Here is a 24,867-nt window from a genome sequence, read left to right as displayed (position 1 = left end):
TGTCTCTCCACTCAGCCCCTGTCTCTCCACTCAGCCCCTGTCTCTCCACTCAGCCCCTGTCTCTCCACTCAGCCCCTGTCTCTCCACTCAGCCCCTGTCTCTCCACTCAGCCCCCGTCTCCGTCTCTTCCCTCGTCTCCGTCTCTTCCCCCAGCCCCTCTCCGTCTCTCCACTCAGCCCCTGTCTCTCCACTCAGCCCGTCTCCGTCTCTTCCCTCAGCCCCTGTCTCCGTCCTCAGCCCCTGTCTCTCCACTCAGCCCCTGTCTCTCCACTCAGCCCGTCTCCGTCTCTTCCCTCAGCCCCTGTCTCCGTCCTCAGTCCCTGTCTCTCCACTCAGCCCCTGTCTCTCCACTCAGCCCCTGTCTCTCCACTCAGCCCCGTCTCTCCACTCAGCCCCTGTCTCTCCACTCAGCCCCTGTCTCTCCACTCAGCCCCTGTCTCTCCACTCAGCCCCTGTCTCTCCACTCAGCCCCTGTCTCTCCACTCAGCCCCTGTCTCTCCACTCAGCCCCCGTCTCCGTCTCTTCCCTCGTCTCCGTCTCTTCCCTAAGCCCCTGTCTCTTCCCTCAGCCCCTGTCTCCGTCTCTTCCCTCAGCCCCTGTCTCTTCCCTCAGCCCCTGTCTCTTCCCTCAGCCCCTGTCTCTTCCCTCAGCCCCTGTCTCTTCCCTCAGCCCCTGTCTCTCCACTCAGCCCCCGTCTCCGTCTCTTCCCTCAGCCCCTGTCTCTCCACTCAGCCCCTGTCTCCGTCTCTTCCCTCAGCCCCTGTCTCTTCCCTCAGCCCATGTCTCCGTCTCTTCCCTCAGCCCCTGTCTCTCCACTCAGCCCCTGTCTCCGTCTCTTCCCTCAGCCCCTGTCTCTCCACTCAGCCCCTGTCTCCGTCTCTTCCCTCAGCCCCTGTCTCTCCACTCAGCCCCTGTCCCCGTCTCTCCCCTCAGACCCCGTCTCTCCCCTCAGACCCCGTCTCTTCCCCCAGCCCCTCTCCGTCTCTTCCCCCAGCCCCTCTCCGTCTCTTCCCCCAGCCCCTCTCCGTCTCTTCCCCCAGCCCCTCTCCGTCTCTTCCCCCAGCCCCTCTCCGTCTCTTCCCCCAGCCCCTCTCCGTCTCTCCCCCCAGCCCCTCTCCGTCTCTCCACTCAGCCCCTGTCTCTCCACTCAGCTCGTCTCCGTCTCTTCCCTCAGCCCCTGTCTCCGTCCTCAGCCCCTGTCTCTCCACTCAGCCCCTGTCTCTCCACTCAGCCCCATCTCTCCACTCAGCCCCGTCTCTCCACTCAGCCCCGTCTCTCCACTCAGCCCGTGTCTCTCCACTCAGCCCCTGTCTCTCCACTCAGCCCCTGTCTCTCCACTCAGCCCCTGTCTCTCCACTCAGCCCCTGTCTCTCCACTCAGCCCCTGTCTCTCCACTCAGCCCCTGTCTCTCCACTCAGCCCCTGTCTCTCCACTCAGCCCCTGTCTCTCCACTCAGCCCCTGTCTCTCCACTCAGCCCCTGTCTCTCCACTCAGCCTCCGTCTCTTCCCTCAGCCCCTGTCTCTTCCCTCAGCCCCTGTCTCTTCCCTCAGCCCCTGTCTCTTCCCTCAGCCCCTGTCTCTTCCCTCAGCCCCTGTCTCTTCCCTCAGCCCCTGTCTCTTCCCTCAGCCCCTGTCTCTCCACTCAGCCCCCGTCTCCGTCTCTTCCCTCAGCCCCTGTCTCTCCACTCAGCCCCTGTCTCTTCCCTCAGCCCCTGTCTCTTCCCTCAGCCCCTGTCTCCATCTCTTCCCTCAGCCCCTGTCTCTCCACTCAGCCCCTGTCTCCGTCTCTTCCCTCAGCCCCTGTCTCTCCACTCAGCCCCTGTCTCCGTCTCTTCCCTCAGCCCCTGTCTCTCCACTCAGCCCCTGTCTCCGTCTCTCCCCTCAGACCCCGTCTCTCCCCTCAGACCCCGTCTCTCCCCTCAGACCCCGTCTCTCCCCTCAGACCCCGTCTCTCCCCTCAGACCCCGTCTCTTCCCCCAGCCCCTCTCCGTCTCTTCCCCAGCCCCTCTCTGTCTCTTCCCCCAGCCCCTCTCCGTCTCTTTCCCCAGCCCCTCTCCGTCTCTTTCCCCAGCCCCTCTCCGTCTCTTTCCCCAGCCCCTCTCCGTCTCCTCCCCCAGCCCCTCTTCGTCTCTTCCCCCAGCCCCTCTCCGTCTCTTCCCCCAGCCCCTCTCCGTCTCTCCCCCCAGCCCCTCTCCGTCTCTCCACTCAGCCCCTGTCTCTCCACTCAGCCCATCTCCGTCTCTTCCCTCAGCCCCTGTCTCTCCACTCAGCCCCTGTCTCTCCACTCAGCCCCTGTCTCTCCACTCAGCCCCGTCTCTCCACTCAGCCCCTGTCTCTCCACTCAGCCCCTGTCTCTCCACTCAGCCCGTCTCCGTCTCTTCCCTCAGCCCCTGTCTCCGTCCTCAGCCCCTGTCTCTCCACTCAGCCCCTGTCTCTCCACTCAGCCCCGTCTCTCCACTCAGCCCCTGTCTCTCCACTCAGCCCCTGTCTCTCCACTCAGCCCCTGTCTCTCCACTCAGCCCCTGTCTCTCCACTCAGCCCCTGTCTCTCCACTCAGCCCCTGTCTCTCCACTCAGCCCCTGTCTCTCCACTCAGCCCCTGTCTCTCCACTCAGCCCCTGTCTCTCCACTCAGCCCCCGTCTCCGTCTCTTCCCTCGTCTCCGTCTCTTCCCCCAGCCCCTCTCCGTCTCTCCACTCAGCCCCTGTCTCTCCACTCAGCCCGTCTCCGTCTCTTCCCTCAGCCCCTGTCTCCGTCCTCAGCCCCTGTCTCTCCACTCAGCCCCTGTCTCTCCACTCAGCCCGTCTCCGTCTCTTCCCTCAGCCCCTGTCTCCGTCCTCAGTCCCTGTCTCTCCACTCAGCCCCTGTCTCTCCACTCAGCCCCTGTCTCTCCACTCAGCCCCGTCTCTCCACTCAGCCCCTGTCTCTCCACTCAGCCCGTCTCTCCACTCAGCCCCGTCTCTCCACTCAGCCCCTGTCTCTCCACTCAGCCCCTGTCTCTCCACTCAGCCCCTGTCTCTCCACTCAGCCCCTGTCTCTCCACTCAGCCCCTGTCTCTCCACTCAGCCCCCGTCTCTGTCTCTTCCCTCGTCTCCGTCTCTTCCCTAAGCCCCTGTCTCTTCCCTCAGCCCCTGTCTCCGTCTCTTCCCTCAGCCCCTGTCTCTTCCCTCAGCCCCTGTCTCTTCCCTCAGCCCCTGTCTCTTCCCTCAGCCCCTGTCTCTTCCCTCAGCCCCTGTCTCTTCCCTCAGCCCCTGTCTCTCCACTCAGCCCCCGTCTCCGTCTCTTCCCTCAGCCCCTGTCTCTCCACTCAGCCCCTGTCTCCGTCTCTTCCCTCAGCCCCTGTCTCTCCACTCAGCCCCTGTCTCCGTCTCTTCCCTCAGCCCCTGTCTCTCCACTCAGCCCCTGTCTCCGTCTCTTCCCTCAGCCCCTGTCTCTCCACTCAGCCCCTGTCTCCGTCTCTCCCCTCAGACCCCGTCTCTCCCCTCAGACCCCGTCTCTCCCCTCAGACCCCGTCTCTTCCCCCAGCCCCTCTCCGTCTCTTCCCCAGCCCCTCTCTGTCTCTTCCCCCAGCCCCTCTCTGTCTCTTCCCCCAGCCCCTCTCCGTCTCTTCCCCCAGCCCCTCTCCGTCTCTTTCCCCAGCCCCTCTCCGTCTCCTCCCCCAGCCCCTCTCCGTCTCTTCCCCCAGCCCCTCTCCGTCTCTCCCCCCAGCCCCTCTCCGTCTCTCCACTCAGCCCCTGTCTCTCCACTCAGCCCATCTCCGTCTCTTCCCTCAGCCCCTGTCTCCGTCCTCAGCCCCTGTCTCTCCACTCAGCCCCTGTCTCTCCACTCAGCCCCGTCTCTCCACTCAGCCCCTGTCTCTCCACTCAGCCCCTGTCTCTCCACTCAGCCCGTCTCCGTCTCTTCCCTCAGCCCCTGTCTCCGTCCTCAGCCCCTGTCTCTCCACTCAGCCCCTGTCTCTCCACTCAGCCCCTGTCTCTCCACTCAGCCCCTGTCTCTCCACTCAGCCCCCGTCTCCGTCTCTTCCCTCGTCTCCGTCTCTTCCCCCAGCCCCTCTCCGTCTCTCCACTCAGCCCCTGTCTCTCCACTCAGCCCGTCTCCGTCTCTTCCCTCAGCCCCTGTCTCCGTCCTCAGCCCCTGTCTCTCCACTCAGCCCCTGTCTCTCCACTCAGCCCCTGTCTCTCCACTCAGCCCGTCTCCGTCTCTTCCCTCAGCCCCTGTCTCCGTCCTCAGTCCCTGTCTCTCCACTCAGCCCCTGTCTCTCCACTCAGCCCCTGTCTCTCCACTCAGCCCCTGTCTCTCCACTCAGCCCCTGTCTCTCCACTCAGCCCCTGTCTCTCCACTCAGCCCCTGTCTCTCCACTCAGCCCCTGTCTCTCCACTCAGCCCCTGTCTCTCCACTCAGCCCCTGTCTCTCCACTCAGCCCCCGTCTCTCCACTCAGCCCCCGTCTTCGTCTCTTCCCTCGTCTCCGTCTCTTCCCTAAGCCCCTGTCTCTTCCCTCAGCCCCTGTCTCCGTCTCTTCCCTCAGCCCCTGTCTCTTCCCTCAGCCCCTGTCTCTTCCCTCAGCCCCTGTCTCTTCCCTCAGCCCCTGTCTCTTCCCTCAGCCCCTGTCTCTCCACTCAGCCCCCGTCTCCATCTCTTCCCTCAGCCCCTGTCTCTCCACTCAGCCCCTGTCTCCGTCTCTTCCCTCAGCCCCTGTCTCTCCACTCAGCCCCTGTCTCCGTCTCTTCCCTCAGCCCCTGTCTCTCCACTCAGCCCCTGTCTCCGTCTCTCCCCTCAGACCCCGTCTCTCCCCTCAGACCCCGTCTCTCCCCTCAGACCCCGTCTCTCCCCTCAGACCCCGTCTCTCCCCTCAGACCCCGTCTCTTCCCCCAGCCCCTCTCCGTCTCTTCCCCAGCCCCTCTCTGTCTCTTCCCCCAGCCCCTCTCCGTCTCTTCCCCCAGCCCCTCTCCGTCTCTTCCCCCAGCCCCTCTCCGTCTCTTTCCCCAGCCCCTCTCCGTCTCCTCCCCCAGCCCCTCTCCGTCTCTTCCCCCAGCCCCTCTCCGTCTCTCCCCCCAGCCCCTCTCCGTCTCTCCACTCAGCCCCTGTCTCTCCCGGACTCGAGCATTAGCGACGGAAAAAAACCTCCAAGAAGCAGCTAGCTTCAGAAAAAGCTAGCGCCATTAGCCAGGAGCAAGAGGACCCCCCCCCCCCAGGCCCAACAAATGCCAACCTCGCACTCTGTCGAAGGCATCCTTTCTGAGCTGAGATCTCAACGTACAGAACTCAACATCAAATTAGATGGCATTAACTCTCAGCTCAAGTGCGATAGGGGGCAAGGTGACAACCCTGGAAAATGCTTTGCCTGACATCAACAATAAGATCACCATCAACGCGGGGCGAATGAGGCAGAGGGGCGAATCCTATCCATGGAAAACTCACTGACAGACGCCATGGAAACAATAGCATATGTTAAAAAGAAAATGGAGCATCTGGAAGAGAAAAGAGGACCTGGAATAATTATTTTCTATTAAATCTGGGCGAAAAAGAAGAGGGAAACATGCCACTGATCCGCTACCTGCAAGACAAACTTCCGGATTCGCTCCACCTGTCCACCGACAGGCCCATAGAACTCGAGAGAGCTCACTGAGCACTGAGGCCCCCACCAGCAGCCAGACAACCACCGCGCCCAATCACCATACGTTTCCTGAGATTCACTGACAAAACGAGTCCTACAGGCGGAGAAAATTAACACCATTACAGTCGGAAACGCCAAACTCACTTTACACCAGGACCTGTCAGCTGGAATGCGCCGAAAGCGCAGAGAGTTTGACAAGTTGAAGAAATATTCCCATTGACCGAGGCATCTTAGGGGATTCAAATACCCAAACGAGCTCAGGATTCTTCACCAAGGATCCCTGCTACACTTCAAAACTCCCGAAGAGGCAAAACGTTTTTTGAAGGACAATCCTGGTCACTGAGAAATGTACCAATGACTAAAATCGATTACTGTTATTACTAAAGGAGGTAAGACAACTTATAGCCGCCATCCAAAGAACCAGCCCTGCCTGTTAAATGTAATTTTAGCCATCTAATTTATATTTATTTTATTTTAGCTGAGAGGGATAGGCTCTATAGCATAACCTAGGCCTACTAACGTTTCAGCCTACTTTTATTTCCCTTTTATTATTATTTGTAGTTATCATTTTCTCATAGGCCTCCACCATTTATAGGCTGTCGATTACGACACATTTACAGACCTAACGAGAAGCTCAATGTGTCAATTTTTTGCCTATGGCCTTATCCTGTTTGTTTTCAATTAAACGTAATATCAACAACTTATCCTATAGATCCCTCTTAAGGATTTGCCCCAACATTTCTGTTTTATTTGGTCCATACGATTAGCCCCATGTCCTTTGGGGAGGTATATGTAGGCTGGTCTATTGATTTTATTTTCTCCCTCTTTTTTAATGTGGTCTGGACAGGGGCTACGTTGTTACTTACTCAATGCGGGGCGGAGAGGATGAGGCATTTCTTTGGTGGGGAGGGGGAGACGTTGTGCGTTGCTAACTGTTACCGTTTTTTCATTTTTTTCGGAACACAGAATTGAGACTGAGCGTGGGGGTAATAGATCCAACGGGATGTGTCGAGTTGTTTGGGAACTCGGCTGGGGTGTTCAGAGATTGTTATTTTATGTACACCATTTATTTTTCTTATGTGATCGCAGCTGTAACTATTATCCATCTTTACCCAGAGATGACTTAGAGAGTTCCATTACTGTTCGATGACGTTGACTAGTACCTTAAATCTATTGACATGGAACTGCCATGGTCTAGGTCATGCAATGATACGGAAAAGGATACTATGTGCTCTAAATAAGAAAAAAGCAGACATTGCACTATTACAAGAGACACACCTCTGTGATGCCGAACATGCCAAACTCCGCAGAGCTTGGGTGGAACAGGTTTATTTCTCATCTTTCAAATCAAACAGTAGAGGTACAGCCATACTTATCCATAAGCATGTTCCATTCGTAATTGACAAAAACAGATCTGATCCAGAGGGGAGATTTACTCTAATAGTGATAGAAATTGGTTGCCCATACAGTGACCCAGCTATCTTAAACGCCCCTAACACAGATAGTCCTGCTTTCATGTTGAAAATGATAACCCTGTTCAATGAGCGCTTTGTGTTTCCTTTGGCTGGAGATTTTAATTGTACCCTCAACCTAACCCTGGACAAATCATCTCAAGTCCCAACCACAAATACTAGATCTGCAAAAATGTTGAGGGACTGGAGGGACTGTAGCGTGGAAGGATTGTAAGAAATACCTGTGCATTTCCTCCCAAATATGTTCTCACTCGTCTATAGTATGCAACCTAGACTTGCTAAAAGCCCTGAGTGATGCCAACTTTAATCTTTGGCATACTCTAGGAATCTGGACCTTTTCAGACCTATTCCATCAGAAAACCACTACACTGAAATCCTTTCAAGAGCTCTGCAGTGAATTCAATGTGCCAAGATCCCATTTTTTTTAAATATATTCAAATTAGACATGTCATTTCCTCATTTGCTTCCAAGAGGAGGTTTAGAGCTCAGCTGAATGAAGTTGAAACCCTTCTTGCTACAGCACAATCCATTAAAGGCAAAATCTCCTATATCTATAGACTCCTTTCTGAGAAAGGAGACTCCTCCTTTACTCCTTTGAAAATAATCTGGGAAAAGGACCTTGGTCTGACTATCAGTGATGAGTTAAGGGCGGAGGTTTGCGACAGGGTATACTGCTCCTCTACTAATGTAAAAATGGAAGAATCTAATTACACATTTGTCAAAATTGTATTACTCTCCAATGAGAATAAAAACAGACATTTCTCCTAACTGTAAAAGATGTACCTCTGAAAGTGGAACCTATATGCATGTATTTTGGAGCTGTAGAGAGATTGCCAAAATCTGGCAATCTATACATACTGCTGAGCAGAAAATACTAGATGTACAGTTTGATATGACCCCGTGTATCGAGCTATCTTAATGCCCAGCAGGACTTTGTTCTAGATCCTGACAGAGAGAATTTCTTTATGACTATCACATACTTTGCTAAGAAATGTATTCTTCTATTGTGGGCTTCTAATACTTCTCCTACATTTAAAATGTGGATTGACCAGATTGTTGACTTTCTCCCTCTTGAAAAGCTCACCTATGACCTCCGCAAGAGACAGCCCAAGTTTGATAGACTGGTCTCCACTACTCAACTATATTTCAAATTGGACGGAGTAAAATGGGGTGATTAGGGAAATGAGCAGATACATGTTGTGTATGGTGCTGTAAAAACAAATTATTTGCTTGTCGTCTCAGCTAAATCTGGAAATAGCTAATAAGAACCTTAATAGTGCTGCGGCAAGTTTTTTTAATTTTTAATTTATAATTATTATTATTGTTATTTTATTTATTTTTTAAGTCTGTCACATCTGTGAATGTGGAATGTGTTTTGTTGGTTGATGGAAAAACAAGAAAAAAAAAAGGCTCCCTATATAGTGGATCAATATAGAGCCCTATGGGCCCTGCTCAAAAGTAGCGCACTATGTATGGAATAGGGTGCCATTTAGGATGCAAACAGTATTTATGTCAACAGCACTCACATTACACAATGCATTGTGTAATACATGCACATCAATCTCATGGATTTCATGCTATTAAAACACTTGATGTAAACATGTCCTGTGAACAAGCATGTTTTATACAGTGTGCTTGTAAGATATGTATACTTTATTGTGACCGTTTATAGTGTCCTACACACACACTATACATGCAATCTCCCTAGTACCCTAGTGCTTGTACAGGTAACTACCAAAAATAAAGGAAACACGGTGTTGGGCACCACAAACTGCCAAAACAGCTTCAATGCGCCTTGGCATAGATCCTAGAAGTTTGGAGGGATGCGACAACATTCTTCCATGAGAAATTCCATATTTTGGTGTTTTGTTGATGGTGGTAGAAAACACTGTCTCAGGCACCGCTCCAGAATCTCCCATAAGTGTTCAATTGGGTTGAGATCTGGTGACTGAGACACACACACACCCTGTAAACCCCCTATTCTCCTTTGAGACCCCTTTTTCAAAGTAACTGAGATATCTTCTAGCCATAATAGCCAGAATAACAGGCAGCTGGGAATTTTTATACATGACCCTAAGCATGATGGAATGTTTTAATTGCTTAATTAACTCAGGAACCACACCTGTGTGGAAGCACCTTCTTTCGTATCCCTCATTTACTCAAGTGTTTCCTTTATTTTGGCAGTTACCAGTATCTCAACATAACGTTAACAACTGGTTGTATGATTTTTAGGCATATATATACCCTCTTCAAAACTGTCTATTTCCTCTTAACTATCCTACTAAAGTAGCCTTAATACCGACAGTCTCCTCTCCTCCGGTCTTCTCCTTCCCCACTTTCCTCTCTTTCTCCGACCTCCTTTCCTTCACTCTTTCCTCCTCTCTGACAGTGTCCCACTCGCTGGTACTGGAAACTTGTCCCTGTAAGTTCCTCCTATTTCTTATCCTCTGTTGTCATTTCTTATCTTTCTCTCCATCTTCATATTTTCTCTATTATTAGATTTTCAAATTAAAGGTCTGTTCTGTTTTTCTCTCTCTGCCTCTCCCCCTGTTGGAGCAATATAATAATGCAGGCATACTGCTTCTCTGTACATTTCCTTGGGCTGATGTCACAGGGGGTGGCAGAGAAGGGTATGGTGTTGTTGTTGGACGTAACTCACATGTAATCCTAGTCAAGAGTAGTGCACTATATCGTCAATGTGAAAAAACTTTCATGCTAGAAACCATTCCCTCTGGTCGGCTCTGTCTTAAAACGGACCTTGTGTGAGGGAGGTTTTAGTTTCTAGCCACCATCCACTCATTATTTTGAGTCCCAAATGGCACCGTATTCCCTATTTCTTGGATTACTTTTATCCAGGGCCCATAGAGTAAGAAGTAATGAGGCCTTTTATGTGAGGTGAAACATTATGAACAGTGCAGATACAACAAGTAGATGTGACAGATTCCCAATTCTAACATGGCTGATAGTCATAGCTGTTTTACATTACACGTTTCTATCTGATTGGGACTATTGTGTAACATTACACTCTCCTGAACAGACCCCAGTAATTAGTCTGCTGATAGCGTTGACACTGTGCTGGCTGTGTTCAGTTCAGTCGTTGTCTAATTCCTGAATAGTTTCAACCTGAATAGTCTCACCTGCGTCAGGTTGGGTTAAATATCTTCCTCCGATGAGACTCTCTCTCATGGCCTACTTTCCACTGACAAAGCCCTCGCTGTCTCTGGACTCATGATGGGTGGTGTTTGTATGTAATGTATGTAATTATGTAATGTGTGTGTGTGTGTGTGTGTGCGCGCGCGCGCGCGATGTGTTTTTTAAGAACATTGGACTTGAACGAGCTCTCCAAATGCAAACATCAAAGGTATTGCATTGAACTGTGCAGCCTGGACATCTCCCTAACTCTCACATACTCACTCAATGATGTCCCTCTCTTTTCTCTCCCTCTCTCTCACACACCCCATCTAAGATCCGCTACAGAAAGGATAAGACGCTGTCTAAACAGAAGCCTACGTTTCCGGTGGTGACTGAAGTCAAAAACCTCTCCAACGGTTGTGCCATCGCTGCTATTGTACACTACTACTGCCCCGGCCTGTTGCGACTAGAGGGTACGTACATACATAAACCCACATGATAAAAATGAACTTGACCGTATTTGATATGCAAATACAAATTAAAAACACTGGACTAGTGTACAGTTGTCCAATATAATATAGTACATGCCTGGGGGTTTGTCTAAAAAGCCTAGCTTACTATGTCACACAAGGTTCCAATTAGGTTTAAACCACACTTTAATACAGTAACATACTGTGTGCAGTGTATCATAACACTTACTGTACTACCCTCTCATTGTCCTGTGTTAGATGTTTAGAGTCCATGACCTGACTACCTGCTCATTGTACCGTTCCTGTGTTAAATGGGTGTCGCAATACGACTTCCCTGTGCCCTAGCCAAAACCAACCTCTGTGTGTGACTTTCGGAAGGGTTGGGATAAAGCGGAAGTCGAATTTCATTCGGTCTTCCGTGTATAATTGGATGATAAAGTCATCCTTGTTTTCTTCTTCAGATGTGTGTATGAAGGAGTCCATGGCGGTGGCAGACAGCCTGTACAACCTGCAGCTGATCCGAGAGTTCTGTGACAGCTGTCTGAAGAGCTGCTGCCCCCTGGTGTTGGAGGACCTGCTCTACACCCCACAGGAGCTCCAGGTACTACACCCCCACCTTATTGTGGGCCCATATAGCCACATCTACACCAACCCTTTTTCTGGAGAGTTACCTTCCTGTAGGTTTTTGCTTCAACCCCAGTTGTAACTAACCTGATTCATCTGGCTTATTATTAGGTGTGCTAGACTAGGGTTGTAGTACAAACCTACAGGATGGTAGCGCTCCAGAAACAGGGTTGGAGAGCTCTGATCTACACATTGTCTTTGCCTCAGAACCATGTATTTAGAAATATATGGCTAAATATATGTCACTTCCTAGACTGTCTTATACAGAGAGTGTTTGGCCACCTGGGGCTGGATGCCATACATGTAATAAAACTATTAGAGCATATAACTTTATTGATACCCAGGAATGATTTGTTATGGAGACCGAAACAGCATTACAGGGGCCCTTTAACTGTTTCTCTGGTATGTTCAGGTCAACGTGATGAGTTTCCTAGCAGAGCTACTGGGTTGGTTTGAGGTACGGAGGCCAGAGTTTGTTCAGCCACTGAACACCACTGGTAAGCGTTTTGCTGGGCCCTGTTCAAGAGGATGCAATGTTACAAAACATTCCAATCAAATCAACAACAAAAAATTCATGTGCGCCGAATACAACAGGTGTTACAGTAAAATGCTTACTTACAGGCTCTAACCAATAGTGCAAAAAAGGTATTAGGTGAGTAAAGAAATAAAACAACAGTAAAAAGACAGGCTATATACAGTAGCGAGGCTATATACAGTAGAGGGGTTATATACAGTAGCGAGGCTACATACAGACACCGGTTAGTGAGGCTGATTAAGGTAGTATGTACATGTAGATATGGTTAAAGTGACTATGCATATATGATGAACAGAGAGTAGCAGTAGCGTAAAAGAGGGGGTGGTGGGTGGGATGCAGATAGCCCGGTTGCAGATATCCCGGTTAGCCAATGTGCGGGAACACTGGTTCGTCGGCCCAATTGAGGTAGCATGTTCATGAATGTATAGTTAAAGTGACTATGCATATGATAAACAGAGAGTAGCAGCAGCGTAGAAAAGAGGGTTTGGGAAGGGGGCACACAATGCAAATAGTCCTGGTAGCCATTTGATTACCTGTTCAGGAGTCTTATGGCTTGGGGGTAAAAACTGTTGAGAAGCCTTTTTGTCCTAGACTTGGCACTCCGGTACCGCTTGCCATGCAGTAGTAGAGAGAACAGTCTATTGCTGGGGTCTTTGACACGTAGAAATGTGTCCTATAGAACAGATGGTCTGTCAAGTAGAATAGGGAATTATGTCAGCTCTAGTTATTACATTTCTATCTGCAATATTCAAAGCGTTTCGCCTCACTGAATACACCCCTAGGCCTATATTCATAAAGCGACTGAGTAGGAGTGCTGGTCTAGGATCAGGTTCTCTCTGTCCATATCTTATTCATTGTGATAAAAAAGGCTAAACTGATCCTATATCAAGCACTTCTACTTTTGAGATGCTTGATACATTATATGTGATTCCTGCGTAGGCCTAAATGGCTGTGTCGATATTTGACTAATGAGACCGTTTGTTTTATTCCAGATGCTTCTGCACTGCTCAAGCCAACCAGTTTGAGCAATAACAGGTACAGCAGCTCGCACAGTCATAATCACTAACATTACCACTAATATAGAAAATATAAAGTGATCTATTTCAGGAATGGTATCTTTAGAGTGAAAGTTTATTGTGAGAGCTGGTGAATGAGTAGATTTCCAATGTATTTATTACATATGGCAAATCAACTTGAACTTGAAACTGGAATCACATTTTTGTCTGTATTTCAGCGGCTCTCCTTCCATCTTCAAGAAGCCATTCCTGCCCATCTCTTCACCAGTGTCGCCAGGGCCTGTGCCAGTTGAGACCAGGGCAACGCCATCCCATCATTTAGGTCTGTCACACTTCTGTTCTCTGCAGAACATCCGGGTTCAAATAGTATTTGTTTTATTTAAAATAAAACAACATGATTATACATAGTACATATAATACAAAACTGATTGATTGATGAGCTTGCCTGGCACAATGAAAGCAATGGAGTAGTCCCGAAAGCGCAAACCCCGTTCATCTGTGACCACATGCAGGCATGCTCAATCAATCGCTCCTCAAAGTATTTGAGGGAGAACAGATAGTTAAGTTTACACCCAGGTCTGGTGAGGATGCCATTGCATCTTTTGTAACTGTGTGGTCTGCATGTGTTTATCAGTGGGTCCATGTAAAGCTTTTTCTGTCTCAGTTTTTTGTGCTTTTTGTTTGTGTGTGTGTATGTGTGTGTGTGTGTGAATATGTGTGAATGTGTACAGGATCTCTGACTCAGTCTGCCTCCATGTCTCATGTAGAGGGAGCTGGGAGAACAATGACCAAGAAGCCTTTCAGGTAGGCCCCATCTCATTGTCTTGCTCTGCCTGCCTGCCTGCCTGCCTTCCTTCCTTCCTTCCTTCTCAATACAACGGTTGAGGTCAATTCAGGAAGTAAACTCTCTCTCTCTTCCTGTCTCTCTCTGTCCAGTCATCCCCTGTCCTCAGCCATGTCATTTAGCATTCCCTTCAGCCTGGACAGCGACGTGGACGTTGTGATGGGCGGAGCCATCACCTGCTCGGTCAGCTCTGACAACGTGGCCCCCGGCCAGACTGTGACCCGCGTGCCCTACACTCCCCCAGAGGACCTTAGCCATCTGCTCAACAAGCCCCCAGCCACCCCGGGCTCCCACAGAGGCTCCTGGGCCACCCAGAGCTCCTCTGTGGTGCCCATGCTGCTGAAGGAGAACTGCCTGGGAGACTGGGAAGGGGAGCTGCCCACCATCGAGGAGGCCCTGCAGATCATCCACAACGAGGGCAAGATGGAGCCCCGGCTCCACCCCGACGGGGCGGTCGATGGATTCTTCCTGCACTCGCCCGATGACCCGGCCAGCACCAGACACAACGGCCACGCCACTCACCCCTCCCACCCGCCTAACCCCATACCCCTCAGCTGCTCCGCCCCGTCCCGCTCTGGGATGATGTACCACCCCCACCTCCCCATGGGGGGCAAGACGCAGGCACCCAGGGAGCAGCCCTCCTCCTCCCATACCCGACACACCTCGGAGGGCTGGCGAGATGACGACTCGTTGCTGAGGGACGGGAGCATGGACTCTGACGCCTCTGAGGACCTCCTTCTCCTCCCCAATGCCCAGTCCACGCCTGCTGTCCACACCAGAAGCCACGGAGGGGATGACGACGCGCCGGACAGTGGCGTGAGGATGACCAGCTTTGCTGAGTTCAAGAAGAAACTGTCGACAGTGGGCAAATCACCTAAAAGCGGCAGCGCCAGCAGCAGTGAACCCGTCGCCCCGGCAGCAACGGCTCCGATGACAAGCTGGGTGGCCCAGCCCCAGAAGTCGACAGAGGAGAGCCCCAGTAAGCGCCCTGGACTGACCACCGAGATGTCAGAGCTGGGAGCCCGGCTGGATGAGAAGAGGAAGGCCATCGAGGCCCAGAAGAAACGTATTGAGGCCATCTTTGCCAAGCACCGCCAGAGACTGGGCAAGAGCGCCTTCCTGCAGTTGAAGAAGGAGCACAGAGAGGGGGAGAGAGAGGAGGAGGAGGGCGGTCAAGTCAGCGCCTTCTCCACAGAGGAGGACCTCGGGGGGCTGACGCTAGAGGAAACGCTGGCTCGCGTGGAGGACGAGGAGCAGCAGGAGGGGAACGTCAAACCTTCATCACACCTGGACAACAAGCAGGCCTCCTTACCCAGAAGGGAGAAGGGTGCAGGGGTGGCAGGGCCAGGAGGAGAGCAGGTCGGGGTGGCAAGGCATCAGCCAGCGCCCTTGGGGGTTTACAACAACGCCGTATCAAAGCTGAACGCGGCACTAAGCTCCCTGCAGAGCGACATGCAGCGCCTCTCCGAACAACAGGACCAACTCATCAGGAAGAAGCCCGTCGCTCCCGCCAGCAACAAGTCCTGGGTGATCCTGCCCAGTCTCAAATCCTCGGCCCCTCCCTCGACCCGCATGTCCCGCGCGTCCACCCCCCGTGACCTCGCCTCTGCCTCCTCTTCCCCCTCGTCATCCCGCCGCAACGCCGCCAGTCCCACCAGAACATCCAATTCGCCCCAGGTCCAGCGCCGGGCCAAGTCGGTGCCTCCCAAGAGCCCCAAGCACCAGGCCACCCACTACCACCACGTCCGCCCCCAGTACCTCAAAGTGCAGGGCCTGTCGCGCGTGCTCACCCCCCCGAAGAATGTGGACACTATCCCCCACCTGCGCCGCGCCTCCCCCTGGCAGTGCCGGGACCAGAACTCTTCCACCTCGGGGAGAAAGGAGCGTGTGGGTTGTGGGAGCTCTGGGGCGCCCTCAGAGTGCTCGTTTGAGAGTGATGTTCTGGCGGCGGGGTTTTTTAATGGCAAGCGCAGCAGCCTGATCGAGATTTCTCTATCAGCCTTGCGTGGGGACGAGGATGACCTGAGTGTCATGGATGACTCCATGAGCGACGTGACCGAACCTGAGATGAAGGGAGGGGTCGGCTTCTTCTTTAAGGTTAGTCGGACTATGTGTGTGTGTTTGTTTGTCTGTGTATGTGTTTAAGCCTGACTAATTCTGTATCTGTATGTGTGCGTTTGTGTCCTCCATCAGGATGGAAGGGTGTGGCCGGAGGACGAAATGGCCCAGAGGAAAGCAGCCCTGATGGAGAAACAGCAGAAGAGGGCGGAGGAGATGAAGAGACGCAGACTCGAGCAGGAGGAGAAGAGCGAGAAAGAGCATGCGATGTGCGTTGTGTTTTCAAGCCTCTTATAGAACTGCATTGTCCAATAGTCGAGTCTCTGAATCAACTAGATGGAGCTGCTTATGTTACCTCCTCTCTTACCTCCTCTCTCTATACCTGTAGCCGACCTGAGTGGTTTAACATCGAGGGATGTGGAGACAAGAGTGGTGGTGGCGGAGGTGAGGACAAGCCCCGGACCCCCTGTACCCACTCTTCGGATAGCACGACCCAGCGGAGAGACACCTTTACCAGGCAGGAGTACGAGCGGAGGCAGCAGCTGAAGATCATGGAGGATCTGGACGAGGTGTTGCAGCAGAAGCCCACCACGGTGCGTGGCGTGAAGAAGCAGAGACCCAAGACCATGTTCCGGGACGACTTAGTGCTTTTCCGCTGCCCCACCAAGGGATTAATGGGTAGATATAAACTCCACCGCCTGCTCTCCTGTTGCTGAGTCAGTCCTGGGCTGTTCCTTGTCGTTTTTTTGTTGTTGCTGCGTATATCAGAAGATTGCAATGTGTCATATTAATGTGTTTTTTTCTGTGTTTGTGTTTCTCTCACTCTCTCTCTGTCTCTCTCTCACTCACTCACTCACTAGGCTCCAAACTCAACAAGGTCTATTCCCACTCTACCATGAACCTGTCCTCAATGGCTAACAACACTGGCAATAGCGGGACACTGGCCGTCAGGAAATCTCCCAGGTAACTAACTGTCAACAATAACAAGTTGTATTTTACTGCACAGGTAACTATACCGCACAGTTGGTTAACCATAACGAGTTGTATTTCCCCCCCACAGGGACCTGTAGCTGCCCGACTATGCTCCCGTCCTCACTATCGGCCTGTTTTTTAAATAAATATGTGATTCGGTGTCTGTCTGTTTTATGTACCAGTATATAGATTGTTTTGTTGTTATGCTTCACAACACATTTCCTCTCCTCCCTACAGCCGATCTCACTCCCCCTCAAGGCTGATATCACCAGGACGAATGGCCAATCAGAACGGAGAGAAGGACTGGGAGAACGCCTCCACGGCCTCGTCTCCTACCTCCATTCCAGAATACACCGGTATGTTTACCTTACGTTACAGCTTACTGTTAACCATCACTCGGGGTCCATGACTGTGACATACCCTCTTCCAATATTCCTGTTCCAATAATATCCACACTAGCATTAATCAATAATCTTACTTAACCCAGAACTAAAGTATTGTGTAATTGGCCAGATGCTCGATTAAGAAAGCGAACCGGAACAAAGAACTCTCTCTTTAAATGTTCCCTCCCCGTCTGAATATTGAAAGATGCTAAGACCTGCAAAATCGTGATTTGTCCAAAGTACCAGAACTAATGCTGCTCGTTATCTCATGCATCCCTTTGTAATCATGACAGATCTACGCTACCATTTATGTTTACGATAGATTACTTTATCATAAGTGGAATGCTAGTGTGGATATGGGAATACGATGTCATCATAAGTATCTGTTTGAACCAATCCACCACATATTAACAGAAAGCCCATATGGGAACGTACTTGGTCTTTGATATATGGCGTGTTATTTGTATTGATTGTGTTTCGGCGTTGATTTGTGTTGGCTTACAGGGCCCAAGCTGTACAAGGAGCCCAGCTTCAAGTCCAACAAGTTCATCATCCACAACGCCATCTCCCGCTGCTGCCTTGCCGGCAAGGTCAACGCACTGCAGAAAAACAAGATTGTAGAGGTCAGAAATCTTTAAATCAACAACTCCCCTTAGATCCTTTTAAATCAATGTATGCATCCCAAATGGCACCACCATAATCCATTATAGTGCACTTAGGGAATAGGGGTGCCATTTAGGATGCCAACAACCCCTGTTAGAGCCCTTTAAATCAACAACCTTTCTAACTGTCAGGAGAATTCTATACTCCTGTTCATTTACCAATTAAATGATGTTACCCCACTCTGTTATATCAGGATTTGTAAGATACTGATAGAAACAAAAACAGACAGAGGCCCAGGCTACCAAAGTTTAATGTTTAATCACGGGAACGTTCTGACGTGTACAGTACAGGACCTTCAATTTATAGCGACACAGATACTTCCACACCAAACATCAAATCCACCCGCCAATAGAGCCTAGGGGAGTACGTGAGAATAGTGTCTTCCTACCCTCCCCTAAGATAGGGAGATGTGGGACTGGGAAGTTCTCAGTGTCCCAGCCAAGGTCTTCCCGGATCTGGCTCAGACAGATAGTCTCATTCGATGATTATATTATTATACTGTGTGTGGTTTTAGTCAGAATCAACGTTTTGGGAACAATGTGTCTAGTGTTTTGAGAACAGACTGTCTGCGCCAGATCCGGGAAGACCTTGGCTGGGACACTGAGAACTTCCCAGTCCCAGGTCTCTCCCTATCATAGGGGAGGGTAGGAAGACACTATTCTCATGTACTCCCCTAGGCTCTATTGGCGGGCGGATTTGATGGTTGGTGTGGAAGTATGTGTGTCGCTATAAATTGAAGGTCCTGTACTGTACACGTCAGAACGTTCCCGTGAATAAACATTTAACTTCGGTAGACTGGGCCTCTGTCTGTTTTTGTTTCTATCAGTATCTTACAAATCCTGATATAACAGACTGAGGGTAACAATTGAATTGGTAAATGAACAGGAGTATAGAATTCTCCTGACACTAACCCCCTCTCCGCTCCGCTGGCTGGACTGGCTGTCACAGTCTACCTGGTTGGAGCCTCCCCATTGCCTCTGTTCATATCCCGTTTACCTCCTCTCTCTTAATTCAAAAGGGCTTTATTGGCATGGGAAACATATGTTTACAAAAGTGAAATAAACAATAAAAGGTGAACAGTAAATATTACAGTTCCAAAATAATAAAGACATTTCAAATGTCGTCATGTCTGTATAAAGTGTTGTAACAATGTGCAAATAGATAAAGTACAAAAGGGAAAATAAGTCAACATCAATATTGGTTGTATTTACAATGATATTTGTTCTTCATTGGTTTCCCTTTTCTTGTGGCAACAGTTCACACATCTTGCTGCTGTGATTGCACACTCCACCCAATAGATATGGGAGTTTATCAAAATTGGATTTGTTTTCATATTCTTTGTGGGTCTGTGTAATCTGAGGGAAATATGTCTCTATGGTCGTACATTTGGCAGGAGATTAGGAAGTGCAGGTCATTTTCCACCTAATTTTGTGGGCAGTGTTCACATAGCCTGTCTTCTCTTGAGAGCCAGGTCAGCCTACGGCAACCTTGCTCAATAGCAAGGCTATGCTTACTGAGTCTGTACATAGTCAAAGCTTTCCTTAATTTTGGTCAGTCACAGTGGTACACAGTGCCACTATGTACTCTATGTTCAGGGCTAAATGGCATTGTAGTTTGCTAATTTTTATTGTTTGTTCTTTCCAATGTGTCAAGTAATAATTTGTTGGTTTTCTCATGATTTGGTTGGGTCTAATTGTGTTGCTGTCCTTGGGCTCTGTTTGTGAACAGAGGACCAGCTTGCTTATGGGACTCTCTCTCTTTGCCTCTCTCTCTCAATTCAATTCAATTCAATGCTTTATTGGCATGGGAAACATGTGTTTACATTGGCAAAGCGCTCTCACTCTTTCTAATGTGTTTTTGCATTGAATTTGTTGAATTGTCATTGTTAAAGCGTTTTTAACATTGTTTTATCTTCCCCTCTCCTTCTATGGTTCAGGAGATGGAGAAGTGCCAGGCCAACCACTTCCTCATCCTCTTCCGTGACTCCAGCTGTCAGTTCCAGGCCGTCTACACCATGAACCCAGAGACCGAGGAGATGATGCGCCTGACGGGCATCGGGCCTCGTGTCATCAGCCCTGCCATGGTGGAGTCCATATACAAGTATAGTTCGGACCGCAAACAGTTCACCACCATCCCATCCAAGACCATGTCCATGAGCGTCGATGCCTTCACCATCCCCGGGCACCTGTGGCAGAGCAAGCGCCCAGGGACCCCCAAGAAGCTGGGGAACCCCAAATAATAATGAGAACATCTCAAAGATGGAGGTGGTGATGGGCGGGGGGAGGAAGGAGGTGGACATATCTAAATCAGGGGCCCCTCTTCCCCCAGTCAACCCCCTCCTTTATCTTATATTGGTTTGGTCCAGTGTTGGCTGTTGATTTGGAGACTGCTTTAGCTCAGTAGGCTGGTCAGTTAGACCGCCAGAGGGATCTGAAAGGAATAAATGACACTGGTGCCTATACAAACCGCCTGTCCAACCAGATGGTCTCTGTCCCTTTAAGACCATCCTCGGTTGTATTCACTGGGAAGAAAACGGACCAAAACAGGGAGGGACTACCTGAATGTGTCCAATAAGAAAAGCTTGTTTTTCGTTGCAAAATGATTTGCTACGGTGTGCACTAATGAATATGACCCTTATCAGCTCTGTGCATGGGGGACATTGGTACATGTCATGTGACAAGGGGGCAAGCTAATCACTACTACTAAAGCCATTCATAGGGCTCTATCTGTCACACACTACACCCCGTAGGTGCCTCTGATTGCCCCCCCCCCCCCCAGCCTGATCTACCTAGTTTGTAAAATAATAATAATAATGTTGTGATAGGACTGGAATGAACAAGCCGTCTTCCCACTGTACTGGGCCTATCACCCCCAGGGTCTGGCTCCCCCAGCCTCCCACTGCCTTCCCTTCTCCCCCCTGACCCTACCTGCCTTCCCACTGTACTGGGCCTATCACCCCCAGGACCTGGCTCCCCCAGCCATCTACTGCCTTCCCTTCTCCCCCCTGACCCTACCTGCCTTCCCACTGTACTGGGCCTATCAACCCCAGGACCTGGCTCCCCCAGCCTCCTACTGCCTTCCCTTCTCCCCCCTGACCCTACCTGCCTTCCCACTGCCTCCCCTTGACTAACCCCGTCCACAGTCCTCCATTGTGACCTTAAACACTCGGTGGTGAGCGTGAGAGAGAACATCTCACACACTGCCGCAGCTCTCTGAACAGAACATGGGGGGGGAACAGACCTGTAATCTCCCTCTATTTCTCTCTCTCTTCTCTTTCATCTGACCTTTCTTCTTTAATTCCAGGACTCTTTCTCCTCCCGTCTGCTGCTTCTCCGTGCAGACGGGACAGAAGAACCCAAGCTGAAAAAAATCAGACTTAGCAATCTGTTCTCTCATGAATGTAGGGCGCACCCGAACCACTGCTCCCCCAGTTTTCATTCGCCAGTCAAGGACTGGGAGGTACTGTATTGGGCGGGTCCACTGAGGGCTCTAGCACTCTTGACTGGCTGCCTTGCCTGTCAGTCAGAGCGGTATGAAGGGCTCCGCCCATCTCCAACTCTACTTCAGCTGTAGACATCTGGCTGTTTTTTTTACACCACTACTTTTGACATGTGCTGAGTGAATCTCTTCAGCCTTCGTGAGCAGAAATGAGAACTCAACTCTTAAAAAAAAAAAAAAAAATTGCTTTATTTCCTATTTCAGTACGACAGGAGGAATGAAAATAGCGTAATATTGTTGTACATGATTATCTTGATTAATAATATTGGAAAAAATGAAGGACTTTATACTCTGTTTAGCATTACCCTGGATTCACATTGTGTGGAGAGAAAAAAAGAACTATGAATACACTAGCCTGCTGCTTTACCATTAGCGAGGTGTGTGTGTGTTTGAGAGAAGAGCGTGCAAGTGAGTGAAAGAACGAGCGAATGAGTAGAAAAACTGTCTTAACAGAGACTTAGAGAAACAGAGACTTAGAGGACTATCCACAATCTGAGAAATAAACCGAGAAGGACAAAAATGAACAAGACGTGTCATTTGAGATCACACACACAGTATATGTTACCTGTGAATGAAGGATAATCAGGACTCAGCCCTAATTTGGTCCCTCTGCAGGGTATGGTGTAATACTATATGCAGTTTTGGGTAAGCCTAGACCCCATAGGGGACACATGGTGTTTCTGGTGTAACCTGTAGGCTCAAGTGGGTTCTGACCTCCTCTTGGCTTCATTTAGCACTACATCAGCTGATGTAGGTCAGCTGTCATCTCTCCTGTCTTGTTATACATCACAAACTGCCTCCAACAACAACAAAATGTTTCTGTCGTTTTGACTGAATTTCAAATGGAGATCTGAGATTTTTATTGTCTCTCTAAATCAGCATTTATTAAATGAAAGCGTGACAATGGGTTTGTATGTTCGGTGTATATTGCAAGGATTGTGTGACTGTTGGTTTAATCTGTTTGTAAAGAAGAGTACGTATGTGATAGTCAAACTATAACTGGATTCTGTGCAATTCTCCTGTAGACAGACAAGTCATGTAACCCCAAGCTGTGTTTATTGGGTAAGGATTGTTTTAGTTTCAAGATTGTATTATTTTTTTCCATTAAAGTGGTGATTCACGTTCATTTCATAAGAAGTCATGTTGTCTTTTTTATTTTACTCTGTCACCACCGTGTCAATGTGGGCGGAGTATTTGTGTTCCTCTCAAATTGTTCTTGATTACAGATCTATCCCAGGTAACTGGACCAGGCTAATACAATCCTTTTAAAAATCACCATTACCCCTTAAAGTTTTTGTCATGCTCATTCTTAGTGTTTCTGAACCCACCTTTAAATGAACAACGTTATAGGCTTAACAAAGCCTTCATGAACCCATTATAGGGCAACATATTCACAAATAATTTAGATGCCAAATTGTACTATATATATAAAAAAAATAGAACATCTAGTGCTTATCCAAATATGACAGCTCTTATTTCACCCTTTATGTATACAGAATGGTATTTGCTAATAAATTATTTCTAAAGCATCTACCGTATGGAAGCCTTGGTGTTTATGAAAGCTTCATAAAACCTTTTAAAGTTACATTGCCTATCAGTTCCACGTTTTTAAAGTTTGAGAGAATTTCTTGCCTTTTTAATGTCTCTTTTTCCCCTCACTTCATTTTGATTTTTAGTTCAAGTCCGTACTATCATTGTCAGCATTAGCAGAATTGCACTGTGACTAAGAAGACTGCTTTGCTAAATGCCATGTGTGTAACAAACTCGTACCCTCTATGGCCCAAGTCAACAAAAAAGTGTGTGTGGAAATGAGAGTATAGGTTGAACGCATTCTTGCTTACACACACACACACACGAGACTTCCACTTTTCACAATTCTTGTTTATAGAGGTGTCATGCACCCCAAAAATCTAAGGGGGAACAAAGTGAGGATGGCTGGCGGGTGGTTCGGGGGTGAACTAGGTCCCCCGTCTGGAAGTTGGCGAATTTAGCATTTTTCAAACACCTGAAACCACTTTCTCCTGCAATCTAGAACCATATTCATTATGCTTAATTAAAGCATATACCTCTTGAGCAGTCTGTATCCTCTTGAGTGGTTGTTATTTTAATGAAACTATATATGCTCAAATCTGGGTACAAAATTAAAGGAATGTGAATCTTATTCAGTACATTTAGTAATTGCTTGCTTTTCTAAAGTCTACCAACCTTGCCAGCAGGCATGCCAGCTAACATAGACAATCTAGCTACTAACTTGATTGATAGCCTGAAATGGCTTCTTGGTAGCTAGTTGGGAGATGGCTAGCCCAGGTGGGGAACCTAAAACCAACTTCATAAAATTGCGAGTAGTATTACAGAGAAGGAACAACCAAAAATTCATAAAATGTACAGGACATCTCTGCTTGTATATTTCAAACCGGTCTTGTGGTAAAGGGATGACATACCTTACTCCAGATTCTATCTGACATAAAAATAGTACACAACATTAATTGTCTTGTCAAATGATATATGTCGTCTGCATAATGGGTGTACATGAGAAGAGGAGGGAGCATAATGGCAGTGTTTTGGTTCCTACTCCCATCTGAATGTATACTGACTAACTCGGGGTTTCAAACAAATGATCAATTGGAGATGTGTTTGAATAATGTAATACTTATCTGAATAACGATGATTACTTGGGAGGAAGTACACAAAGTAGATGGATGTTAAGGGATTTTTATGAATAATGACTAAATTATGTATACATTTCAATCAGAACTATGACAACAGAATACTGCTATGTTACTGTATGGATGTGTGAATCTTATAATCATAATACTGAATGCAATGTGTGTAGTTTTCATCCAGAATTAGGACATACTGTTCCTTGTTAGAAACTAATGAAGTTATCGTCAGACTGGCTAGAATGCTGTGTTCCTTACAGGACATCCTGTCTCTACACAGGGAGAGGAGAGACCTTGGGCTAGTAGTAGATTATTTAACAGGTGGTGGACAATGTGGGAAGGTTTGTGAACTATACTGCCATTGTATCGGAGAGGAGGAAGGACAGAATAAAACCGTCATTTTTAAATTGTTGTAAATTGTACCATGATCAGTACTCTCGAGAATAAACACTGTTGATTGATTTTGAGACTGGTCTCTGTCCATTTTATGCAAATAAGTATCTTACAAATTCTTAGAAATGGGCAGAGTGTTTTAATTGAATTGGTAAATGAACAAATAGGAACAAAATTCCTTTATCAATTGGTCCTTCGAGAGCCGGATCTAAATACCTGTCCCTGTCCTCTGAAGGTAATAAGCAGAGAATCGTGCACGGGCGGGCCGTGGTCCCATATAACAAAGTCCTGTCCCCTGACATTGGGGCTCTATAACAGGCCGGTATACACCCCAGACCGACAGGGACGGTGACTAGATCCAACGAACATTGCTTTTCCCAGTCGGCGACAAGGTCAGGAGCCTATATTCTCGATTCTGGGGGGAATGATTTAAGTTATCTTTGATTTGATGTTCTAAAATGTTTAGAATTTATAGATAATAGGAGCTTTGCTATTCCAAACAGATCCACTGGGTTTTGTATGACCAATATACAT

The 24,867-nt window shown here is 49.0% G+C and overlaps 1 protein-coding gene across 1 annotated transcript in view; it reads left to right on the top strand.

Annotated features, from left to right (window-relative positions):
- The window catches only part of LOC110485138 (calmodulin-regulated spectrin-associated protein 3), a 75,002-nt gene extending 53,539 nt beyond the window's left edge, over positions 1-21,463 (top strand). Inside the window, 13 exon segments of the mRNA XM_090196160.1 lie at positions 10,552-10,690; positions 11,149-11,288; positions 11,724-11,808; positions 12,839-12,881; positions 13,081-13,184; positions 13,594-13,666; positions 13,799-15,803; positions 15,900-16,033; positions 16,153-16,442; positions 16,625-16,727; positions 16,974-17,092; positions 17,624-17,742; positions 19,719-21,463. Of these exon segments, the coding sequence (XP_090052286.1) occupies positions 10,552-10,690; positions 11,149-11,288; positions 11,724-11,808; positions 12,839-12,881; positions 13,081-13,184; positions 13,594-13,666; positions 13,799-15,803; positions 15,900-16,033; positions 16,153-16,442; positions 16,625-16,727; positions 16,974-17,092; positions 17,624-17,742; positions 19,719-20,021 (3,657 nt within the window). The 3' untranslated portion in view covers positions 20,022-21,463.
- The last annotated feature ends 3,404 nt before the right edge of the window (positions 21,464-24,867 follow it).

This window comes from Oncorhynchus mykiss, chromosome 13, assembly GCF_057628025.1.
Source record: "Oncorhynchus mykiss isolate SJ-2025 chromosome 13, ASM5762802v1, whole genome shotgun sequence".
In the NCBI taxonomy this organism is placed as follows: Eukaryota; Metazoa; Chordata; class Actinopteri; order Salmoniformes; family Salmonidae; genus Oncorhynchus; species Oncorhynchus mykiss.
Note: the sequence above shows the minus strand (reverse complement) of the source record. Positions and strands in the feature narration are given on the sequence as shown.